The following is an 18,337-nucleotide window of genomic DNA, read 5'->3' as shown; positions in this document are numbered from 1 at the left end:
TCTCTTTAATCTGTCTCAATTCTGCAGGTATGGCCCCGCCGCTCTTTCGTACAATCCCATAATGATTTCCACGGATGTGTTTTAGTCCTCTATCGATAGGTCTCGGGATGCTATTTGCCTTCCTTAACTGCTTCCCACAGCGGGAATCGCCGCTTTTAATAATCCGTGCGCTGACACCTTCAATCTTTTCCTTCACCGGCATCTTGTGCTACCCCATCCAGGGGTTAAATCTTTATTATTTGTGTATGGGCACACCGGGGCTGTGGTGGAGGGACTGCAGCCTGCACCCAGCACTGTCCGAGGAGGGCTTTGATGTGTATGAGAGCGGCCAGAAGGAGCTGATCCTTAAAAAACCTCGTCCTGAAGGGACGCTCCCGGGAGCGAGGGAAAGGCAGGACCGGTCGCCCCGCGGTGGTTTCGGCCCGTCCCCCCCCGCGCGCCTTGGTCCCGCCCGGCCGCCCGGCCTCACTCACCCTCAGCCACACCCTCTCCGGCTGTACCAACTCCTCTCCGCGGGGGAGGATGGAAGAGAACAGAAGGCCGCGCTGGATCACCTCACCTGGTTCTCCGCTCTCTCTTCTCTCTGTCTGACATTTGTATTAAGAGAAGTGCCGGAATGAGCTTTGGGGAGAGCTAGACGGCGGGCGGGACAGAGGTGCTCCCCCCGCGGGCGGTGGATGGCACAGCCCGCCCGCCCCGCGCGGCCGAACCCGGAAGGTGGCGGCGCACATGGGCGCGGGGCCCGGGCCCGGCGCCGGCTCCGGGACCGGGATAGGGATCGGGAACGGGGCGGGAGGAGCCGCCGGGGCCCTGGGCGCTGCCGTGGCTGCTGTCTACACGGCCACGCTGCCGCCCGCCCTGCCCGGCGGGGATGCGGGTAACGTATCGGCTGGGGAGCCTCGGCCCGTAGCGGCCTCGGTGCATCGCGGGGGCGGGCGGGGACGAGCCCTTAGGGACCGGAGCATCCCTGTCACCCCACGGGGATGCTGTCACCCCACAGGAGCTCGTGCTGCAGTGTCACCCGTGTAGGGTCGGTGTGTCCAAAGGAGCCGGTGCGTTGGTGTCACCCCTGGAGGATCGGTGTCACCCCGCTGGGCTGTCACCAGCGAGGGCTGCTCGCTCCGGAGGGCCTGGTGCTTTGCTGCCATCCCATAAGGGTGCTCATATTATAGGGGTGGTACTTCATTGTCACCCCATAAGGATGCTTATCCTATAGGGGCTGGTACTTCAATGTCACCCCATGAGAATGCTGATCCTGTAGGGGCTGATATTTCATTGTCACCCCATATGGTTGCTGTTATCCTACAGGGATAGGAGCATTAGTGTCACTGCAGGGGGTTGCTGTTACTCTGTAAGGATGCTCATCCTACCAGGGCTGGTACTTCATTGTCACCCCATAAGGGTGCTCATCCTATATGGACAGGTGCGTTGCTGTCACCCCATAGCGTGACTGGTTCATGCCTCTCACCCCTATAGGGTTGCTCACCCCAGAGGGGCTGGTGCATTGCTGTCACCCCATTAGGCTGGCTATCATCCCATAGGAATGCTGATCCTATAGGGGCTGGTAATTCATTGTCACCCCATATGGTTGCTGTTGTCCTATAGGGACTGGTACATTGCTGTCACCCCGTTAGGTTGGCTGTCATCCCGTAAGAATGCTTACCTATAGGGGCTGGAACTTCGTTGTCACCCCATATGGTTGCTGTTATCCTACAGGGATTGGTGTCACTGCAGGGGGTTGCTGTCACCCCATAAGGAAGCTCATCCTATAGGGGCTGGTATTTCACTGTCACCCCTTATGGTTGCTGTTTTCCTACAGGGACTGGGGCTTATCCTACAGGGATTGTTATCCTACAGGGATTGGTGTCACTGCAGAGGGTTGCTGTCACCCCATAAGGATGCTCATCCTATAGAGGCTGGTACTTCACTGTCACCCCATAAGGATGCTGATCCCATGGGCACGGCTGCATTGCTGTCACCCCCTGGGGTTGCTGGCCCCATTAGGTCCCTGTAGCCACTTTTGGGGTGCTCACCCCACTGGGGCCGGTGCATTTAAAGCTCCCAAAGGGGCACTGGCCCCACAGGTGGGTGCAGCAGGGACACCCTGCCCTGGGGTGTGCACCCCTCGGGGCCGGGGCAGTGACCCAGAGGGGTCAGCACAGCAAGGTCCCCCCTGGGCTGGTGCCCTTGGCCACCCCACAATGGTTTGCCTGTGTTTGAGCCTTTCAGAGAAGGATTTAGCTGGTGGCTTTAGGGGACAGATGTGCCATCCTGCCAGCTGTGCTGTCACTGTCCTGGGAAATCTTTGGATCTGCCTGTCTGCAAGTGCAGCTTCCTGGCAGTGCCAGACTGACTGAATTTTGGTGTTTGGCACTGTGATCCCACAGGGGAACAGAGTTCTCCTGTTTGGTCCTGCTCTGGTTTTACTGATTTAACCTGCTCTTGCTGTAAAAATACTTTGGTTTTGTGTGTGTGGTTTGGAGATGGAATGCATGTGTGGCTTGGTTATTCTTGGGAATATGTTGCTAATTTTTATTTCATGGAACAAGTGTCCAGGATACTTTCTTTCTGTGTCATCCCAAAATAGTTCAGTGGCTCTGCTTAATGCTGTGCCTCCTGGTCACCAGTGGTTTCAAATCCAAGCTGTGCATGAAATTCCTTCTAAATAAATGGCATTTTAATGGATTCATGTATTTTACAGGCTCAGGATGTGTGGAGAGGAGAGAGGCACTGGCCAGGCTGGCCATGTGCATCCTGATGGCTTTTGCTTCTGCTCCCAATTTACTGAAAGGGGGCTGGGTTTGCTCCTTCTGGGTCTGTTAATTAATATGTGATAATTGATATATTTACAGTTGTTAGCATTTTGGTGTTCATGATAATTTTTGGCTATTTTTTTGTCTGTGGAAAGCACCCTGTGCTCTGAGCTGTTCATGCTGCACGAAGCCTCAGGAACCTGGTTCTTAATTGTGCTTGAGCCTGGATTCTCCCTGTGGGATGCAAATAAGCATCAGCAGCCTTTGCAGAGAGGGGTGCAGGTTCTCCTGGTGATGTCATGGATGGATTCTGGGATTTGATTTTTTGTTTGATGTGAATTATCCCAGTAGACAGAGCAAGCAGCCAAACAGCCCATGGGTTCACCCCACTTTCCACAGGTTATTGTGGTGTTAGAGGAAATCCCTCAGGACAGAATCCTCACTCCTTGTCTCTCCTTATTTCTTTATTTTTTGAATTTTCTTCTGAATTTGCTGCCTGCCTTCCATGTGTTCACTGGGACTGAGCAGCCACAGGCTCATCCCTGCTGTCCCCTTGTGCCTGTCCCAGCCAGAATCATGTCCCATCACAGTGTCAGGACTTTTTTGGGCATTATTTCTCCTGGTTTCTCATGGCTTGAGCATGGAATACCCCAGCTGGAGTCCCTGGAATGTCTGTGCATAGCCCTGCTCGAGGTGTTTGTGCCTGAAATTTCTGCCACCAAAAGCACTGAGGCTACTTGTGTGAGTGAAGAGCTGCTTAAGGATTTGCTGTATCTGCTTCCAGGCAGGGAGCCTAGTATTTTATTTTATTTTATTTTATTTTATTTTATTTTATTTTATTTTTTGAGCTGTCTGTATTTTTAATTGTTCCCAAAGTTTGCAGTAATCCAAAATGTCCAAGGCAGTTGGTATTTCCACTGGCAGCTTGCTCGTGTTACCTAGTGTTAGAATAAAGAAATGAATGGGAGAATAATAGGGGGAGATGGAATTATAATTCAGAAATATCCACAGATGTTAAAACAGCTTAAAAAGGGATCAGATAAAAAAGAAACCAACCAAATGTTCTCTGTGATGTTTCAAACATCAGCTCCCAAACTTGCTGGGAATAAATCAGAGTTCAGGCAGCATTGGGCCTGTTGCCTGAACACCTTTATGGGGGAGACAGAAACTTCCTGTTTACATCAGGAATCACAGAATATTCTGAATTAAAAAGAACCCACAAGGATCATCGAGTCCAGCTCCTGGCCCTGTGGTGTTGGAGGGAATAAATATTTTAGTTTGAGCCAGTGCCTGAAGATGCCACAGGTCATTCTGTCTCACAAGACCTTGAAACCAAGTTTGGGGGTGCTGTAGTTGTTCCTCTGTGTGTTTTGTTGTTTAATATCAGTGCTCCTTACTCCTGCAGCCCATGGAGGCTGTAAGGGATGCTCAGGTGTGTGGGAAGGAGATGGAGAATTAACCTTATCCAGAGCAGTGGCTGTTTTATACTTATTTTGATTTTCCCACTGGAATTCAACAGGCCTGTGGCCTTATCTTTTGCAGGTCTTTTTGGGGTTTATTTTTCCCTTAATTCTTACAAGGCAAAGTTGTGCTGTTGTCTTTCAAAGCTTGGCAATGGATTCCACCAGTGGTTTATTTGTATTATTTCTGCTGCTTCCTGGTTGATTTGTGGCTGTGTTTCTTTGGGGTTATTCTTGCCTTTGATATAAATGTCACAGCAATGCGAATGAAGTTAAATTTTTGCTTTTTTACATGCACATATTGCTGCATCCCAGCAGGATTTTAGTGGAGGAAAATCCCTGGGATGTGGTGGGTGATGGGCATCACCAGCTGCTGCACACTGGGGAACCCCACAGTGCCAAATTTAGGGTTTGCTTTATTCTCACCATCCTTTGCTGTGTGCAGGAGGATTTATCCCTTCCCAGCCTCACTGTGCCCTGGAAGTGTTGGAGCTTCTGAACTCTGAAGGGCTCAGAATTGGGATGGATGTTTTTCCCCTTGCATCCACTTTTTAGGGGCTGTTTTGCAGCGTAGGGTGAAATTTTCCTAAAATAGGAAAAGCCAGTGTTTGCAAGGGCAGGAAGCTCCATGTCAGAGAGGTTTTGGTGCAGGAAGGGGCAGGTTTGGTGCTGGTCACTGCCAGCCAACAGCTCGAATTCTGCAGAAGTTGTCACCAGCAGTAATGGGTTGACTTGAATCTTCATTTTAAAATGCAGCATTTACTGCATTTTGCTTTTAATCCTGATTGTCAGGATTTAAAGGTGCCATTTGTACAATCCCCCCTGCCCCCCTTTGCATGGCGTGGTGAGGACGTGACTGTACAGAAATTTAAAATATGGTTAATTTAGCATTTAAAGTCACCGGTGCCCTTCATGTGGTTCTTTCCTATCTAACAATGCTGCCATGACCTTGGTGCTTCCAAAATTAACAGGACAGTAAAATTGGATTATGAAATTTGAGGGAAAGAAGGAAAACCAACTGTAACTTTTAATTTTGTTTCTCCCTGAATATGTTGTTCTTATTGAATATATTCAATGTATGCTGTTCAGGAGAGTTTGCTGCAAAATGCTCCAGTGTCAAGTGCTCTAAAAATGTCAACTGTTCTGCTAACGTGGGTCTTTTTGTGGCAGTTATTTGTCCTGGCATGAAATACAAACCAAATGCAAAATCTCAATGTTGTTTCTGTTGGGAGCTGGGTGCAGCATCACTGACAGGTAAAATAATTACTTGTGAAGCAGAATTGCTTTAGCATCGAGGGAGAGCAACCTTGCCACATAAATGGATGCAGATTTGCATGATCAGTGATTATATTTCTTTTTAAAAACTGTAAAGCTCTGGTTTTGTGTTGGTTTCTATAATTTTTTTTTTGACAAACAACTGGGTTGTTGAACAGACAATACAGCTTAAGCGTTGCAAACGCAGTGCTTGAAAGTTATTGAGTCAGATGGTTTTAAATTAAAAATACACAGAGAGAAACATCTGCATTTTGAGTGTCTCAGGCCATTCTTTGCCCGAGCCTACCTATATTTTCACTTATCTGTTCATAAAAGTCTCGCGAAAAACATACAAAAGATATTTTGTGCAATGACATCAGAGGGAGAAAATATTCTTAGAAAATTTCATGCTGTTAAATCTCCACAGATTTACAGTTTTATCCAGTCAAATTAATGCAAAACCCCAATGCAAGCATTTGGATTTTGAAAACTTTGGAGGAGTGTCATTTCCTAATAGTAATTATTGGTTTTACATTATTTTTTCACAGGGGAGCTGATCACAGCCGCATATGAGCTTGGAGTAAGTATTAGTTTTATTGTTTAATCAATGCTCTCATTAACAGTTTTAGGAATTAAGGAAGTTTAATTAAGCATGGAGTAAAGTAGATTAATTTATTTTCAAACCACAGTTTTTACTAACTTATAAGTACAGCACGCGACAATTTACTTCAAGTTTTAAATCCAATTAAACTAAATTATAAAGCAAAGGCTTTACTGTATATACAGTAGCTGGCTTATTATCAACCCAAATTTTGTATAAGCTGGGGAGAATAAAATAAATCGGGTTAACAATTTTAATAAGTTTTATTATTTAATAAACTTTATTATGGTGCATGATCCCTTTAGGCAAGACCTTAGGACTGTCAGCGCGGTGGTAATCCGATAGCAGTGTGGTCTTTCAACTTGCTAACCAATAAAATAGTTGAGAAGCTGTTCTTTTTTAAAAAAAAAAAAAAAAGGGGGGGAAAAAAAAAACAACAGCCTTTTGAATGACCCTAATATACTGTGAACCCAAACAAGGAGCCCTTTAAGGCACGTTAATGAAACGTGGCACCTCCTTTTCCTCGCTGCCTTATTATTATGGGCGAGACGTGGAGCCAGATCCACTGAGGAAAAAATCTTGCTGGGGTCGGGATGGGTACTGGGGTTTGGGATGGGTAAAGGGATTTGGGATGGGCTCTGGGGGTTGGGATGGGTGTGGTGATTTGAGATGGGTATGGGGATTTGGGATGGGTACCGAGGGTTGGGATGGGCACCGAGGGTGGCTCGGGGAGCGGAGCCGCTCGGGGCTGCCCTGCTCTCATTCCCAGCCTCTCCCCCTTTCCAACCCCGTGTCCCTGTGTCCATAGGTCGCCCACCCTCCTGGCTACCCCCTGTTCACGCTGCTGGCCAAAGTGGCCACGGGGCTGCCCGGCGGCTCCCCCGCCTTCCGAGTCAATCTCCTCTGCGGCTTGCTGGGAGCAGCTGCTGCCTCTTTGCTTTTTTGCACGGTTTTCAGGTAAAGTCCTCGGGGGTGCTTTTTCCTTGGCTTCGTGGTGCTTCCCTGGCGGCTCGGGACATTCCCAAAGGCTCCCTCTGCTCCCTTCTGGCCTTTGGACCGGCGTTTCCCGCCCCCCTTCCCTAATTAGTTCCTCTGATTAACCTAACAGCAACTTAATCTGAATTTGACCTTCTTTCCCACACAAAAGCCTCCCCCTCTTTTATATTTTTCCCCCCCCGTTTTCTTTTCTGTTAAATAATAATAATAGCAATAATAAAAAGTGCGCCCTTTCCCTTGCCCAGCCGTGACAGGTTGTTCAGGCTCATTATCACAAATCACCGCTCGGTTTAACTAACCAGAACTAATGAAGTTTGTCGTTCTCGAAAGATGCAGATGGTCTGTTTAAATTAACAGGATGAGCTTCACCTATCGGGAAACCGTGAACTTGGTTTAATTGCAGCTCCCGGCGGAGGTGGGTGGGCAGTTGCCTGCCCGTGGTACCCAAGGAGCAGGGAGAGCATCCCTGCTTTTCCCTGGAGCAGCTCCGGGCTGGGGAGGGATGTCCAGAGCCTCCTCTCTGCACCTCTAACCTTGGGAGGACAGGGAACAATCGGGATGCTCACGTGGTTGTGGGGTTTTTGTTAACCCTGCTCGTCTTTGATGTGCAAGTTCTGGCTGCTCCTAACCTCAGCCTGACCCATATTTGAGAGGATTATGGCAACCCGCATAAACAATTTCTGATGTTCTTTTGCAGGGAAAATAGGGCATGTTTTGAGGCTGCAAATGGTATCGGGGCGCTTCGCGATGAGACCACCGGGATTATTTTGACAAAAGCCCTTTTCTCCCACCCGTTTCCAGAGCCACCCCTTAGGGAAACCTTCCCAGCAACCTAGAAATAAAAGCAGGAATAAATGGGGAGGTGGTGAGGGGCAGATTCTGTACAGGCTGAGAGCCCTGAGCTCGCTTAAACTTTGTTCCACAGGGTCCATCTTTCTCTGCTGAAGAGGAGTTGCTTTTTTGCACATCAGCTCCAAAGCACACCTACTGGAATTGCTTGAGTAGTTCCTAAATATTTCTGTAGGCATTTGAAGTGATTGCTTTCACTGTGGCTAATACATGTAATTAAGTCGGCGTTATTTAATTTAATATCCTGTATTTCACAGCCTATTTGGGAAGCTGGAAGTGGCGCTGCCCTCCCGTGCACAGTGCTCGGTGCAGCATCAGAGCACAGCTCCATTCTGTTAAAAACTCCTGCAAGCAGTTGCTAAAGGTTTTCTATATTTGGTTCTGATTTCTTTTTTAATGGTGGTTATTCCCATTATTGCAGTTATTTGGAAGATCTTCCCCAGTTTTTAGTTTGTATGTGACAGTTCCTTGGGTGCCCACTTTGTGCTTTGGAAATGATGCAATCGTTCCTTTATAGAAATAAGGATACAGGAGAGAAATGATGGGCTAAATTTGAGAATTATTTTGGGAATTACTTTAGCACTTCTGAAGGTTTAGGTGTTTTGTTGGTGTTTAATTGGATTTGGAAGACGGCGCTTCTGTCAAATTTAGAATTTGCATGAAGGAACAGAAAACGTGGAAGCGAGAGATGATAAAAACTATTAAGACTTACAGAAATTATTTCATAGATACTGACAGGATCAATTATTCAGCCTAACAGTGATTGCTTTTTTTTTTTTAAAAATAATTCTAAGGTCAGTTTTATTTCCAAATTACAATGTTACATTTTTCATTTCAAGCACATTAAAGTGGATGTATTTTTTGGGACATTCATTTGGCTAAAAAAAAAAAGAAAAATTATTGCTTTTTCATTTATTTATTTTAAAAGAAAAATATTAGAAAGTGTTCACTGGCACTGTCTGCTTGAAGCTGTAGCTGAGGGTGGTGTGGTGTGTTTTAAACCGGGTTTGTCCGTCCTCACAAAGAGACTAAACAAGTCTATCAAATCCCCCCTTATTTTTGTGTGTAAATAAAATTATCTGGTGGGGTGACCCCTACGAGGTACCAGTGGCAAAATCAGCACCTGCTCCTCTTGCCGCGTGAAACGCGGATGTTAATATGAAAATATGTAGATGTTAGGAGTACAAATAATTGATGAAGTACACATCCTTCGGGAGCAACACGGTTCAAGTGGCAAATCTGCCTGCTCAAACAATAGCCACCCTCCAGCGGGGAGGAAGCCATCTCTATGGAAATGGGGCTGACGCTGCCCTATTGATCGAGTGAAGAAGACATTATACAATGTCAGTTGGGTTGTTACGATTTCATTTGTCGTCTGACCTGAACTTAACCTCTAAAACCTTTCTTTTCTCCCCGCCAGCCGGGCAGCGTTTGCTGTTTACCCTCGCACCCCGTGCCTCCTCCCTCCCTCCCTCCCTCCCAACATCCCCATACAGTAAATCTCTCCCTTTTTAATTTTTTTTTTAATTAATTTCCCCATCGATTCTTTTTGTTTGAGTCATTTCCCGGAGTTTATTCCTCGGCAGGTCGGGATGATTTTATTGCTTAAGGAGAAGAGTTGTGGTTCCCTCTGTGGTGTTTGGGATGTTGTGGCACGTGTGGGATTAGGGTGGAATTTATTCCTTGAGCAGATTTCTCCTTTGCCAGGTGATGGCTGGCGGGATGCTCCACACTGGGGTTGAGAGGAAGCGGCCGCCGCATCACGTCTGTTTGTTAATTTTATTGTGTTGCAGTGTATGATATTACTCCTTTAATTACATTATTTTTTTAAGCCTGGATTGTTGTTCTCAAAGTGAAATTATGTCGCAGCACATTGGTGCAGAAAGGCTTTTTGTCAGTAATCCAGACTATCACTGAACGAGCCATTTCTCCTTTGAGTTACTTCTCAAGTATGGATTTTTCTCCCCCCCTCTGCACAGTCTTAATAAATTGCTTGTAATTATCATAAAATGCCATTTACAAAGAGTTTTCTCGGACTGCTTGTAACTGAGGCAAATAATTCATCTTTGCTTTGAAGGAGGGGGAGATGCTTTATGTTTTCAGGACTCAGCAAGTGCGGCTGTAGGATTGTTTCTTGAAACAACTATTTATTTGTTTTACTGTGGGAGGCAAAGCATAGCAAGTTTACAAAGTAAACCAATTATCTTCTTATAATATGATTGCCAAAGTGTCATTTTCTGCACAGGGGATGCATTCTTTGCATTCTCTGCTGCAAAGAGAAATAGGAAGCTTTCCCCTGCTCGAAGTGCTTTTTTTTTCAGTCTATACCTTTCATAGTTTGGCTGTTTTGGGGTTTCTGAATACACAAAGCTGTTTTATTGCAGAAGCAGTAGCAGAGTAAATGGTGTCATTGCCCAAGTATTTGTAGGAAGTTTTTGCCAGCTTCACTTTGGCTGAGTTGGACACCGGGTTTTGAAAAGAGGGAGGATGTTGCATTAAATTAAGCAATTCACATCTCTTTGGCTTGCTGTTCTGGGTATCATATTAAATTTGGTACTAATACATTATACAAACATATATATTTACATATATATATGTGTGTATTCCCTGCCCACTAAAACTTCCAGACAATGAATTGTGAGTGTTTATAAAACCCAGAGCCAGCTTTTCTCCCACCGCCAGCAAAGAGGAGAATTAGGCATGTTGGATAATGAAATCATCAAAATAATTCCATCATTTTGAAATCATAGGGATGTTTTGGGAGTGCCACTTGACCCTCTTGATGGCACTGAGCTTTCTGGCTCCCGGGGTGTGTGTCCTGGAGCTCTTGTGGGAAGGTCCCTAAGGAGGACCATCAGTGACCTTCATGGCCATCCCAGAGGGGCCCCATGGCTGATGCTCCCTTAAAACTGCCCAGTGCTGGGAAAAGTTGTCTTCTGCCCCTGGTGAGTGAGGAAATGCTCCATGCCCCTGGGTACACGGGTTTGCCAGAGCAGGATTCATCCCTGAGAACAGTTTGACTCCGTTTTTTATGGACATGACTTGGGGAAGATGGAGGGATGAGAGAGGAGTCAGTGCCTGCTCAACCAGAGTGGGAAATTAAGAAATTGGGCTTTGGGGAAGGAGGAATCTCCTTAGAGGGCGTGTTTGGATTTTTCCAGATTCCAGATTATCGTAGATTATCTCTGTTGTAGCACAGCAGGAACGTCTTGGGCGTTGGGGAAGCAGCTGTGCTTAGTGAGAAGTAGTTACAAAGTTTTAGGTGAGAGAGAAGAAAGGAATGTACTCAGGTACTAATTTGCTTTTAGAAAATCTGCTGTGACCCCTGGCTAATTGATCACATATCTATTTTTATTTTTTTTTCCCACTTGTCCCCAGAATAAACCGGCGCTGAGTTCAGTCTGTTTGAAGACGCTGCCAAATCTGTTCATTTGCATTTGGCTCTAAAGTAGGCACACGAGGCTGCAGTAACTCTGCTTCATTTTGAAAAGGGTTGGGGAGGGGTGGGGGGAAGAAAAGCAGGGCAAAAAACCTCTTTTTAAAAAAAAAAAAAGACTGAAGAGTCTTTTCTGACAGCTAGTCAGAGTTAGAATTAGTTCAAGGAAATGTTAATAATGCACTGCCTGGCTTAATCCCTTTGATATCACCAGGTATCCTCCTGTTCATGGGTTAATTGCTTTAAAAGCGGAGGCAATATTCTGAGCGGTGGGCCGCTTCACCTTTTCACAGCTGTTACCATTGAGTGACAACTAAATCCCATGTGTAAGATGAGGAAGAGCTCAATCTCCAATTGGGAGAAAATTTATGTAAACCGCAATCCCTTCAGAATGTGCGGAAGTCACAGACTTTCTTGATTTACTCTGCTTTTCCCAGAAAGCTCCATTGTTCCCTTCCCTAAGTCCCATCAACCCTTTGTAGCAGAATATCACAGCGGCGGCAGATAGCTTGAAATATATAAATGCTATCATAGCTCTGATTAATAGCGGCGCTTATGAGTCAAGTCTGATAACGGAGCAGCTCTCCACTCAATTTCAGATACCGCTAATGGAATCTGTCTCCTGCAATTGTAATGTGAGAAGGGCTAATTTGCCATGGAGCTTGGAGCTGTCACCAGCCGGGGATTGGGGGGTCAGATGGGAGCTGCCAGGTTTTTGCCCTGCAGCTTGTATCTCTCGCTTTGAATAGCGCAGCCCCCTGCCTGCCAGGGAGCTGATAGGCCGCCGGGGGGTTTATGCCACTCGTACAATAGCGAAGGGCTGCATGGGCTGACTTGGTAATTGTGAAGCCAGCTCATTTTTATTTTATTTTATATTTTATTCTATTTTTTTCTCCCCCCCTCAACTCCTTCCTTTCCGCCCCCCCCCTTCACTCCTTTTTTTTTCTTTCTTTTTTTTTTATGCGGCTGCATAATTTCTAATAAGGGGTTTTAACAAATGTCAGATTAGGAAAAGTTTCTGCAATTACCCAAAAAAAAAAAAAAAAAGAAAAAGCCAACTTATAAAACATTTAAATAGCTCAAGTCGGCTCCTACTGCGGGTTGGGGTTTTTTGGCTGCTGGAAGCAGGCGCTGGTTATTACAGGAGCCTGGGATAAAGGTGTATCTATTTTCCAAGGATTGTGAATCAAATAATGGGTTGAACTAATACACCCTTTGCACTTGCAAAGACACCAGGAGAGAATTTCTCATTTGTAATGGCTGGAAGCACAGTTTGTACAACTCAAATGTGAGTATGGGGTGATATTCCTTAAAGCAGTGCAGCCCTGTGAGCATTTTATGGATCTGTCATGAGCTGTTCCACTCGTTGAGCTGCTCTGGAATAGCTTGGCATGGAAGTGTTGAATTTAAATACCAAACTCCCTTGGCAAGGGGCTGCTGCAGGCAGGCTCTGCTCCAGTGGTGATGGACATCCTGGAGCATGCAAGGTGTGAGGTTGGATGTCTCATTCCTCGCTCCCCTGACAAGTTGTCACGGGGGGCTCTTGCCATCCCTGGTGTCCAGACCCAGTGTAGACCCACAGAGGTGCTTGCTGCCATCCCAGAGCAGTTTGATCCTCCCAGCAAGAGGACCCAAGGTGACTCTGCCCCAGGACACAAGGGATAGGGTGCAAGATGGCTCTTGCACGTGCTGGTGACCTTTACAGGTCCACGTTTCCAAAGGGATGGGCAGAGACAATATCCTTCAGAGGTGGTGTCCCAACTGGACACCTCCAGTCTAGGAGGATGTGTTTGAGAGAGTGCAAGGACCAGCTCCCCTTTGCCAAAATCCTCACTGGCTCAGCACTCCTTAACCACCCTGGACCATCCCCTCTCCAAACTGTGGCATTTCAATAAAATAACTACAAGAAGGAAGAGTCAGGAATTGATGGCAGTGCCTGGCTGGGTGTGAGGCATCCCATGTGGTGGGAGGTGAGAATGCTGTCTGCTCACCCCCATCCCAGAAATCACAGTCTGTGGGAATGCTGGAGCTGTGGGATGCTGAAGTCCCGTTTCACACCAAGGACAGCAGCTGGTTGTGACCAGACTGCTTTGGTTTTATTTTATGGTGGCTCTGCCTCTTTGCTCGGTCTCTTTTCCCTTGGCTCCTTGTGACCATGGGGCTCAACCAGGAGAGATGAGCCAAGCCCTGCTCTCCTTCCTCCTCCTCCTGCTGCGGGCAGGGCTTAAGTGGCTATTGAGCTCCAGGTCCTTGAGGAAGAATAAAATCTGGTTTGCTATTCCCTGTAGTACCTGAGCTGGCTCTTCAGCGCTGAGAGCAAGAGAAACCGCCTTTTGTCATGGAGTGTTTGTGGCTGAGAGGCAGGCAAACCCAGAGGGATTGGGGTTTTGGGGGATGATTATTGTTACTTAAGCCCTAAACTCCTGTTTGGATTTTAATTTTTAAATAATTCTTCTATTTCAGTGCCAATGCTCATGCACACTTACAATTTATCAGTGGGAAGCTTGGTTGTTGAGTCTTCTATGTCCTTTTCTGTGTGGCCTCATCAAAAAAATAGTTGTTTTTTTTAAATTGATTGATTAACAAGCAAACCTCTTAAATCCAAAATGTTAACTCTTTAGTGCACTGCCTTGAAATAAAAATACATTGCTGCTGCAAAGAGACAGAAGTCACTGGTGATGTACCTGGAGTCTGTGGAAGTGAACAGGGAACCACTGACATCAAGGTCATCATCTGCAGGTGCAGGGACAGACAGAATTTTTTTTTTTAAATCCATTATTTAGTTAATTAGGGGAGATTTTAAAAATAAGGAGAGTTTTTTATTATTCTACTCCCTAAAAAAAAATTAATGAAAGATGCAAGGCTAAGATCTCCTGCCTATAAAGTTTTGGAGGGAAAAGAAAGCAGAAATAATCAGCTTATTTCACTAGGTACAGTTAGGTGTTGCCAGTGTTAAATACATCAGCTTCAAATATAAACCATTCCCATTATCTTACTTTTCTTAATGAATCCAGTGCACTGAAGATTGCATTTAACAGAAACATTTTAATTAAATTCCAGTTCCCATCCATGTGTAGCTTTATGCCGATCATTTAATACGTTTTGGGGAATTATTACATAGAGAATGTCTACTGTTTATTTTATAAATAAAAAGTAAAGATGCTGGTGGAGTTTTTTGTTAAAGGCATATGACTTGTAACCTTGGCTAAAGGAAAATTTTACTAAACTTAAAAGAAAGGCTAAATTTTAAATTGCAGTCTTGCATGTTTTAGTGATTGTCAACAAATGAGAAGCTAAAAACTATACTTGAAAAAAAAAACCCAGGTTAATATATTTAATTTCAGTTTTCCCAAATGTTCCTGCAAACTCTTAATTAAAAACTTGTAGCTAAAATAGTCCTGATTAAGGCAAATTCCTACTGGCTGCATCCTTGGAGCTGAGGCTCAGCAGCACATTCTTTCACTTGCATGCTTGAAAAAGAAAACAAAATCATAATTTATTTTTTTAGTCTTTTCCTAAGGGAAAAGGGATGTTTTATGTTTAGGGATGCCATGGGAAAGTATTTCTCAGAAAGGACTGTGTGACCTCTCCTTTGCTGACTCTTTCTGTCCTTTCTGAGTGTGTTTTTAGATGATGGTCATGAAGACTTTCCCCAGTTTTGCCATGGCTTAGATTCTTTTCTTCTTCCGTGAGTTGGCTCTGGTGCTGAGGCTGTTCTTTCTCATCCTGGGCCCAAGACTGGGGAAACAAGCTGGATTTGGGGGAGCAGCCATCTACCCTCCCTGCTCCCCAGAATTTTGGGATAAAGCTCTCCTGAGATGTTGCTTTTCCATGAGGCCAGTCAAGGATTCAGCTGCTGGGTGTCTTTGCCATGTTTTGTAGCACCTCAACTCTCTTCGAAAAATGTGTTTAAAGACAGAAGCACGAGTAGAAGTTGAGTGAGGATAATTCTCTGCTGCTCTCTGCTCTGCAGTCCTGATCTGCTGTCCAAAGGAAAGACAGTGTTAAGCAGCTGGAAGGTATTTTCAGGAAAAAACCCCAAATGCTTCCTTCTCCCAACCATGACACACGTGGGAACCCTCCAGCCAGTGCAGATTGCAGAGTGTGAGGTTCCAGGCAGGGTGTCTGAGCCCAAGGGCTCTGTGCTTCCTTCTTGTCCAGATACTGTTCCTTGTTGTCCAAATATTTCACTGCAGGAAATATGTGCATTGTCACTGGCAGGCCTGGTGTTGATTTTGGTGAGACAAGTGACCACGTGCCATGAAGAACTTCTTAACTTCCATACAAATGGCCTCTTCATCCTGTTCCCTCTGTCTCCACATTGGCCACTGGGTTGCTGAGCTCTTGTGGGCTTATGGGAGGTCTCCTTGAGCTCTTGAATTAACCTTCTTCCACAAAATACTCTGTCTTAACCACAAGAATTCTCTGCCTGTAATTAAGGCAGCCATTATCTTCTGGCTCCCTAATGTCCTGCTTCCTTGTGTAACATGTCACCAACATCTCCAGTTGTAGATTGCACTGCACTCCTTTGCAATTTTTTTGGTGCTTTTTAGAGAATTACAGAATCCCAGGATGGTTTGAGTTGGAAAGGATCTTAAAGCTCATCCCATTCCAACCCCCTGCCATAGGTAGGGACATCTCTCACTAGACCAGGCTGCTCAAATCCCCATCCAGCCTGGTATGGAGCACTTCCAGGGATGGGGGGAAAAAAAAATCTTGGCCTTGGGGTTCTTGACCTTAGTTTCAAAGCTCTGCCCCATCCCTTTGCTTTTTCGGTTTTTCCAATCTGTTTTACTCTAGGTTTTGTGCCTTTTCTGGAGAGTTCTTTGATCTCCCTTTGCCTTCCATCACTGAACACACATCAGTGTATTTTCCACCTTTAGGTTGGTCTTTGGTCCAGAGTGGTGTAGGTGGCTGAGCTTTCCTTGCCTGAGGTTTTTTATCACTTCCTTGGACAGGGTGTGCATTTGAGGTCATCTTGGCTCTGAGGCAGCAGAAATGTGGCACATTGTCACTGTGCTGGAGAGTTCCAAGAGGCTGCAGAGGCGGAGGAGCATGGAGACCCTCATGTTGATCAAAATGAGCTGGAGAACCACATTACCCCAGCTGCAGGGCAGGATTGATTTAATTTATCCCAAAATCACGCTGACAATTGCCTGGGATTAATTTCTGTTTGTCCTGCTGGTGCTACTTTGCACTGTGGATTGTTGCGTTTCTTCTGCCAGGTGCTCTTCATCCTCCTCTGGAGATACCTGCTCTGATTGCTTCCACTTCTGAGAGTCTCCCTCTGAATCAGCAAACTCACAAACCCATCATTTCCATTGCTGGTAACAGACCCTGCAGAAAAACTTGGTCTCTTGGTCTTGGGAAGCTTGCACTTCCCAAAGCTGTTTTCTTGATGTTCTTCAAGAATGCAACACGTTCCTGTTTGGTTTTTTGACATCTGTTGTACTTTAAAGGAGCTTAGTGGGCCCCTGGATCCCTGGAAGTGTTCCAGGCCAGGTTGGATGGGGCTTGGAGCAGCCTTGTCTAGAGGAAGCTGTCCCTGCCCATGGCTTAGGCTGGAACAGCATGATCTTTAAGTTCCCTTCCAACCTGAGCCATTTTATGATTGTTTTTATGATTCTGTGGACAGGCAGGTTTGTGGTCTCCAGCTTGCACTTCCCAAAGCTGTTTTCTTGATGTTTTTCAGGAATGCAACATGTTCCCGTTTGGTTTTTTGACATCTGTGGTACTTAGAGGAGCTTAGTGCTCTGAGCATGAAATGGGCTGTCACAGAGGGGGCTCAGCAGCCTGGCTTTCCCATGAGTTTCCTGGGAAAGTTGTTCAGCCTGGAGAAGATTCCAGGGTGACCTTAGAGCTCCTTCCAAAACCTAAAAGAGCTCCAAGAGAGATGAGGAGAGACTTGGACAAAGGCCTGAAGTGACAGGACAAGGGGGAATGGATTCCCACTGCCAGAGGGCAGGGTTAGGTGGGATATGGGAAGGAATTCCTGGCTGTGAGGCTGGGGAGGACCTGGCACAGGGTGCCCAGAGCAGCTATGGCTGCCCCTGGATCCCTGGAAGTGTTCCAGGCCAGGTTGGACAGAGCTTGGAGCAACCTGGTCTAGAGGAAGGTGTCCCTGCCCATGGGTTAAGTTAGAACAGGCAAGGTAAAAAAAGGTGAAACAACTTTTCCAAAAATCTTCAGAAAAGCAGCACTTTAGGCAAATGTCCCAATCATTCACCAGTTCTCCTTGTCTTTCCCAGAAAAGACTCAAACATATAATGAGAGTTCAAATGAGATGAAAGAAATCCCATCCTCTTGACAAAAAGTCTCAAACCTGAGAGTTGAGTTTTATGAAACCAGGCTTAAGCAAAAGCCACTCAACCCAAAGCTTAAAGGCTTATCCCAGCTATGTGGGACACAGGACACTTGCTCACCAAGCAGAGCAGGGTCAGGAGCCCAAACTAAGCACAGCCCACAGACCTGTCTGTCCACAGAATCATGAAAACAATCATAGAATGGCTCAGGTGGGAAGGGAACTTAAAGGTCACTGCAAGAATTTTAAAGGGATTTATGGAGTTGTTTCTTTATAACTAAAAGTTTGAACTGTTTAAGTGGTTTAGTCAAAACAGGAACATTATGAAGTGGATTTATGTATTGGGGGTCTCTTGGTTTTTAATTACACATGGTCCTGCTGCCCTTTCCTGGTATTTTTCTTCTTCTTTTTTTTTTTTTTTCCAGTTCTGGTGATTTCTTGAGACTTCTTCCCACAGTCTTGATGTTGAATTTGCTGTCACCTTGAGCCTGGCCTGGAACACCTCAGAATTGTTTTCCTTTTTTCCCAATGTTAACTCCATACTTCTCACCCTTTGGCTACATCCTGCAGGTGCAGATCTCAAAATACTTCACAAAGGAGATAAAAATCATTAGTCCTATTTTCCAGATACCTTCAGGTACTCTGGCAAACCAAGCAGAGGAGCCCTTGTAGAGAGAGCTCTATCAG

At 45.7% G+C, this 18,337-nt stretch overlaps 1 protein-coding gene across 2 annotated transcripts in view; it reads left to right on the top strand.

Annotated features, from left to right (window-relative positions):
• Positions 1–711: 711 nt before the first annotated feature.
• Positions 712–18,337, top strand: part of TMEM260 (transmembrane protein 260) — a 33,198-nt gene continuing 15,572 nt past the window's right edge. For both annotated transcript variants that reach the window (XR_005627868.1, XM_039712903.1), the window contains exons 1-3: positions 712–877; positions 6,016–6,047; positions 6,877–7,025. Coding sequence is in view for 1 of the 2 variants with exons in the window: in XM_039712903.1 (XP_039568837.1) it covers positions 730–877; positions 6,016–6,047; positions 6,877–7,025 (329 nt within the window). In the remaining variant the exon portion in view is untranslated. The remainder of the gene's footprint in view (positions 878–6,015; positions 6,048–6,876; positions 7,026–18,337) is intronic.

This window comes from Passer montanus, unplaced genomic scaffold, assembly GCF_014805655.1.
Source record: "Passer montanus isolate IOZ18808 unplaced genomic scaffold, ASM1480565v1 scaffold27, whole genome shotgun sequence".
NCBI lineage: Eukaryota > Metazoa > Chordata > Aves > Passeriformes > Passeridae > Passer > Passer montanus.
The sequence above is the reverse complement of the archived record's forward strand: the minus strand, read 5'-3'. Positions and strand labels throughout refer to the sequence as shown.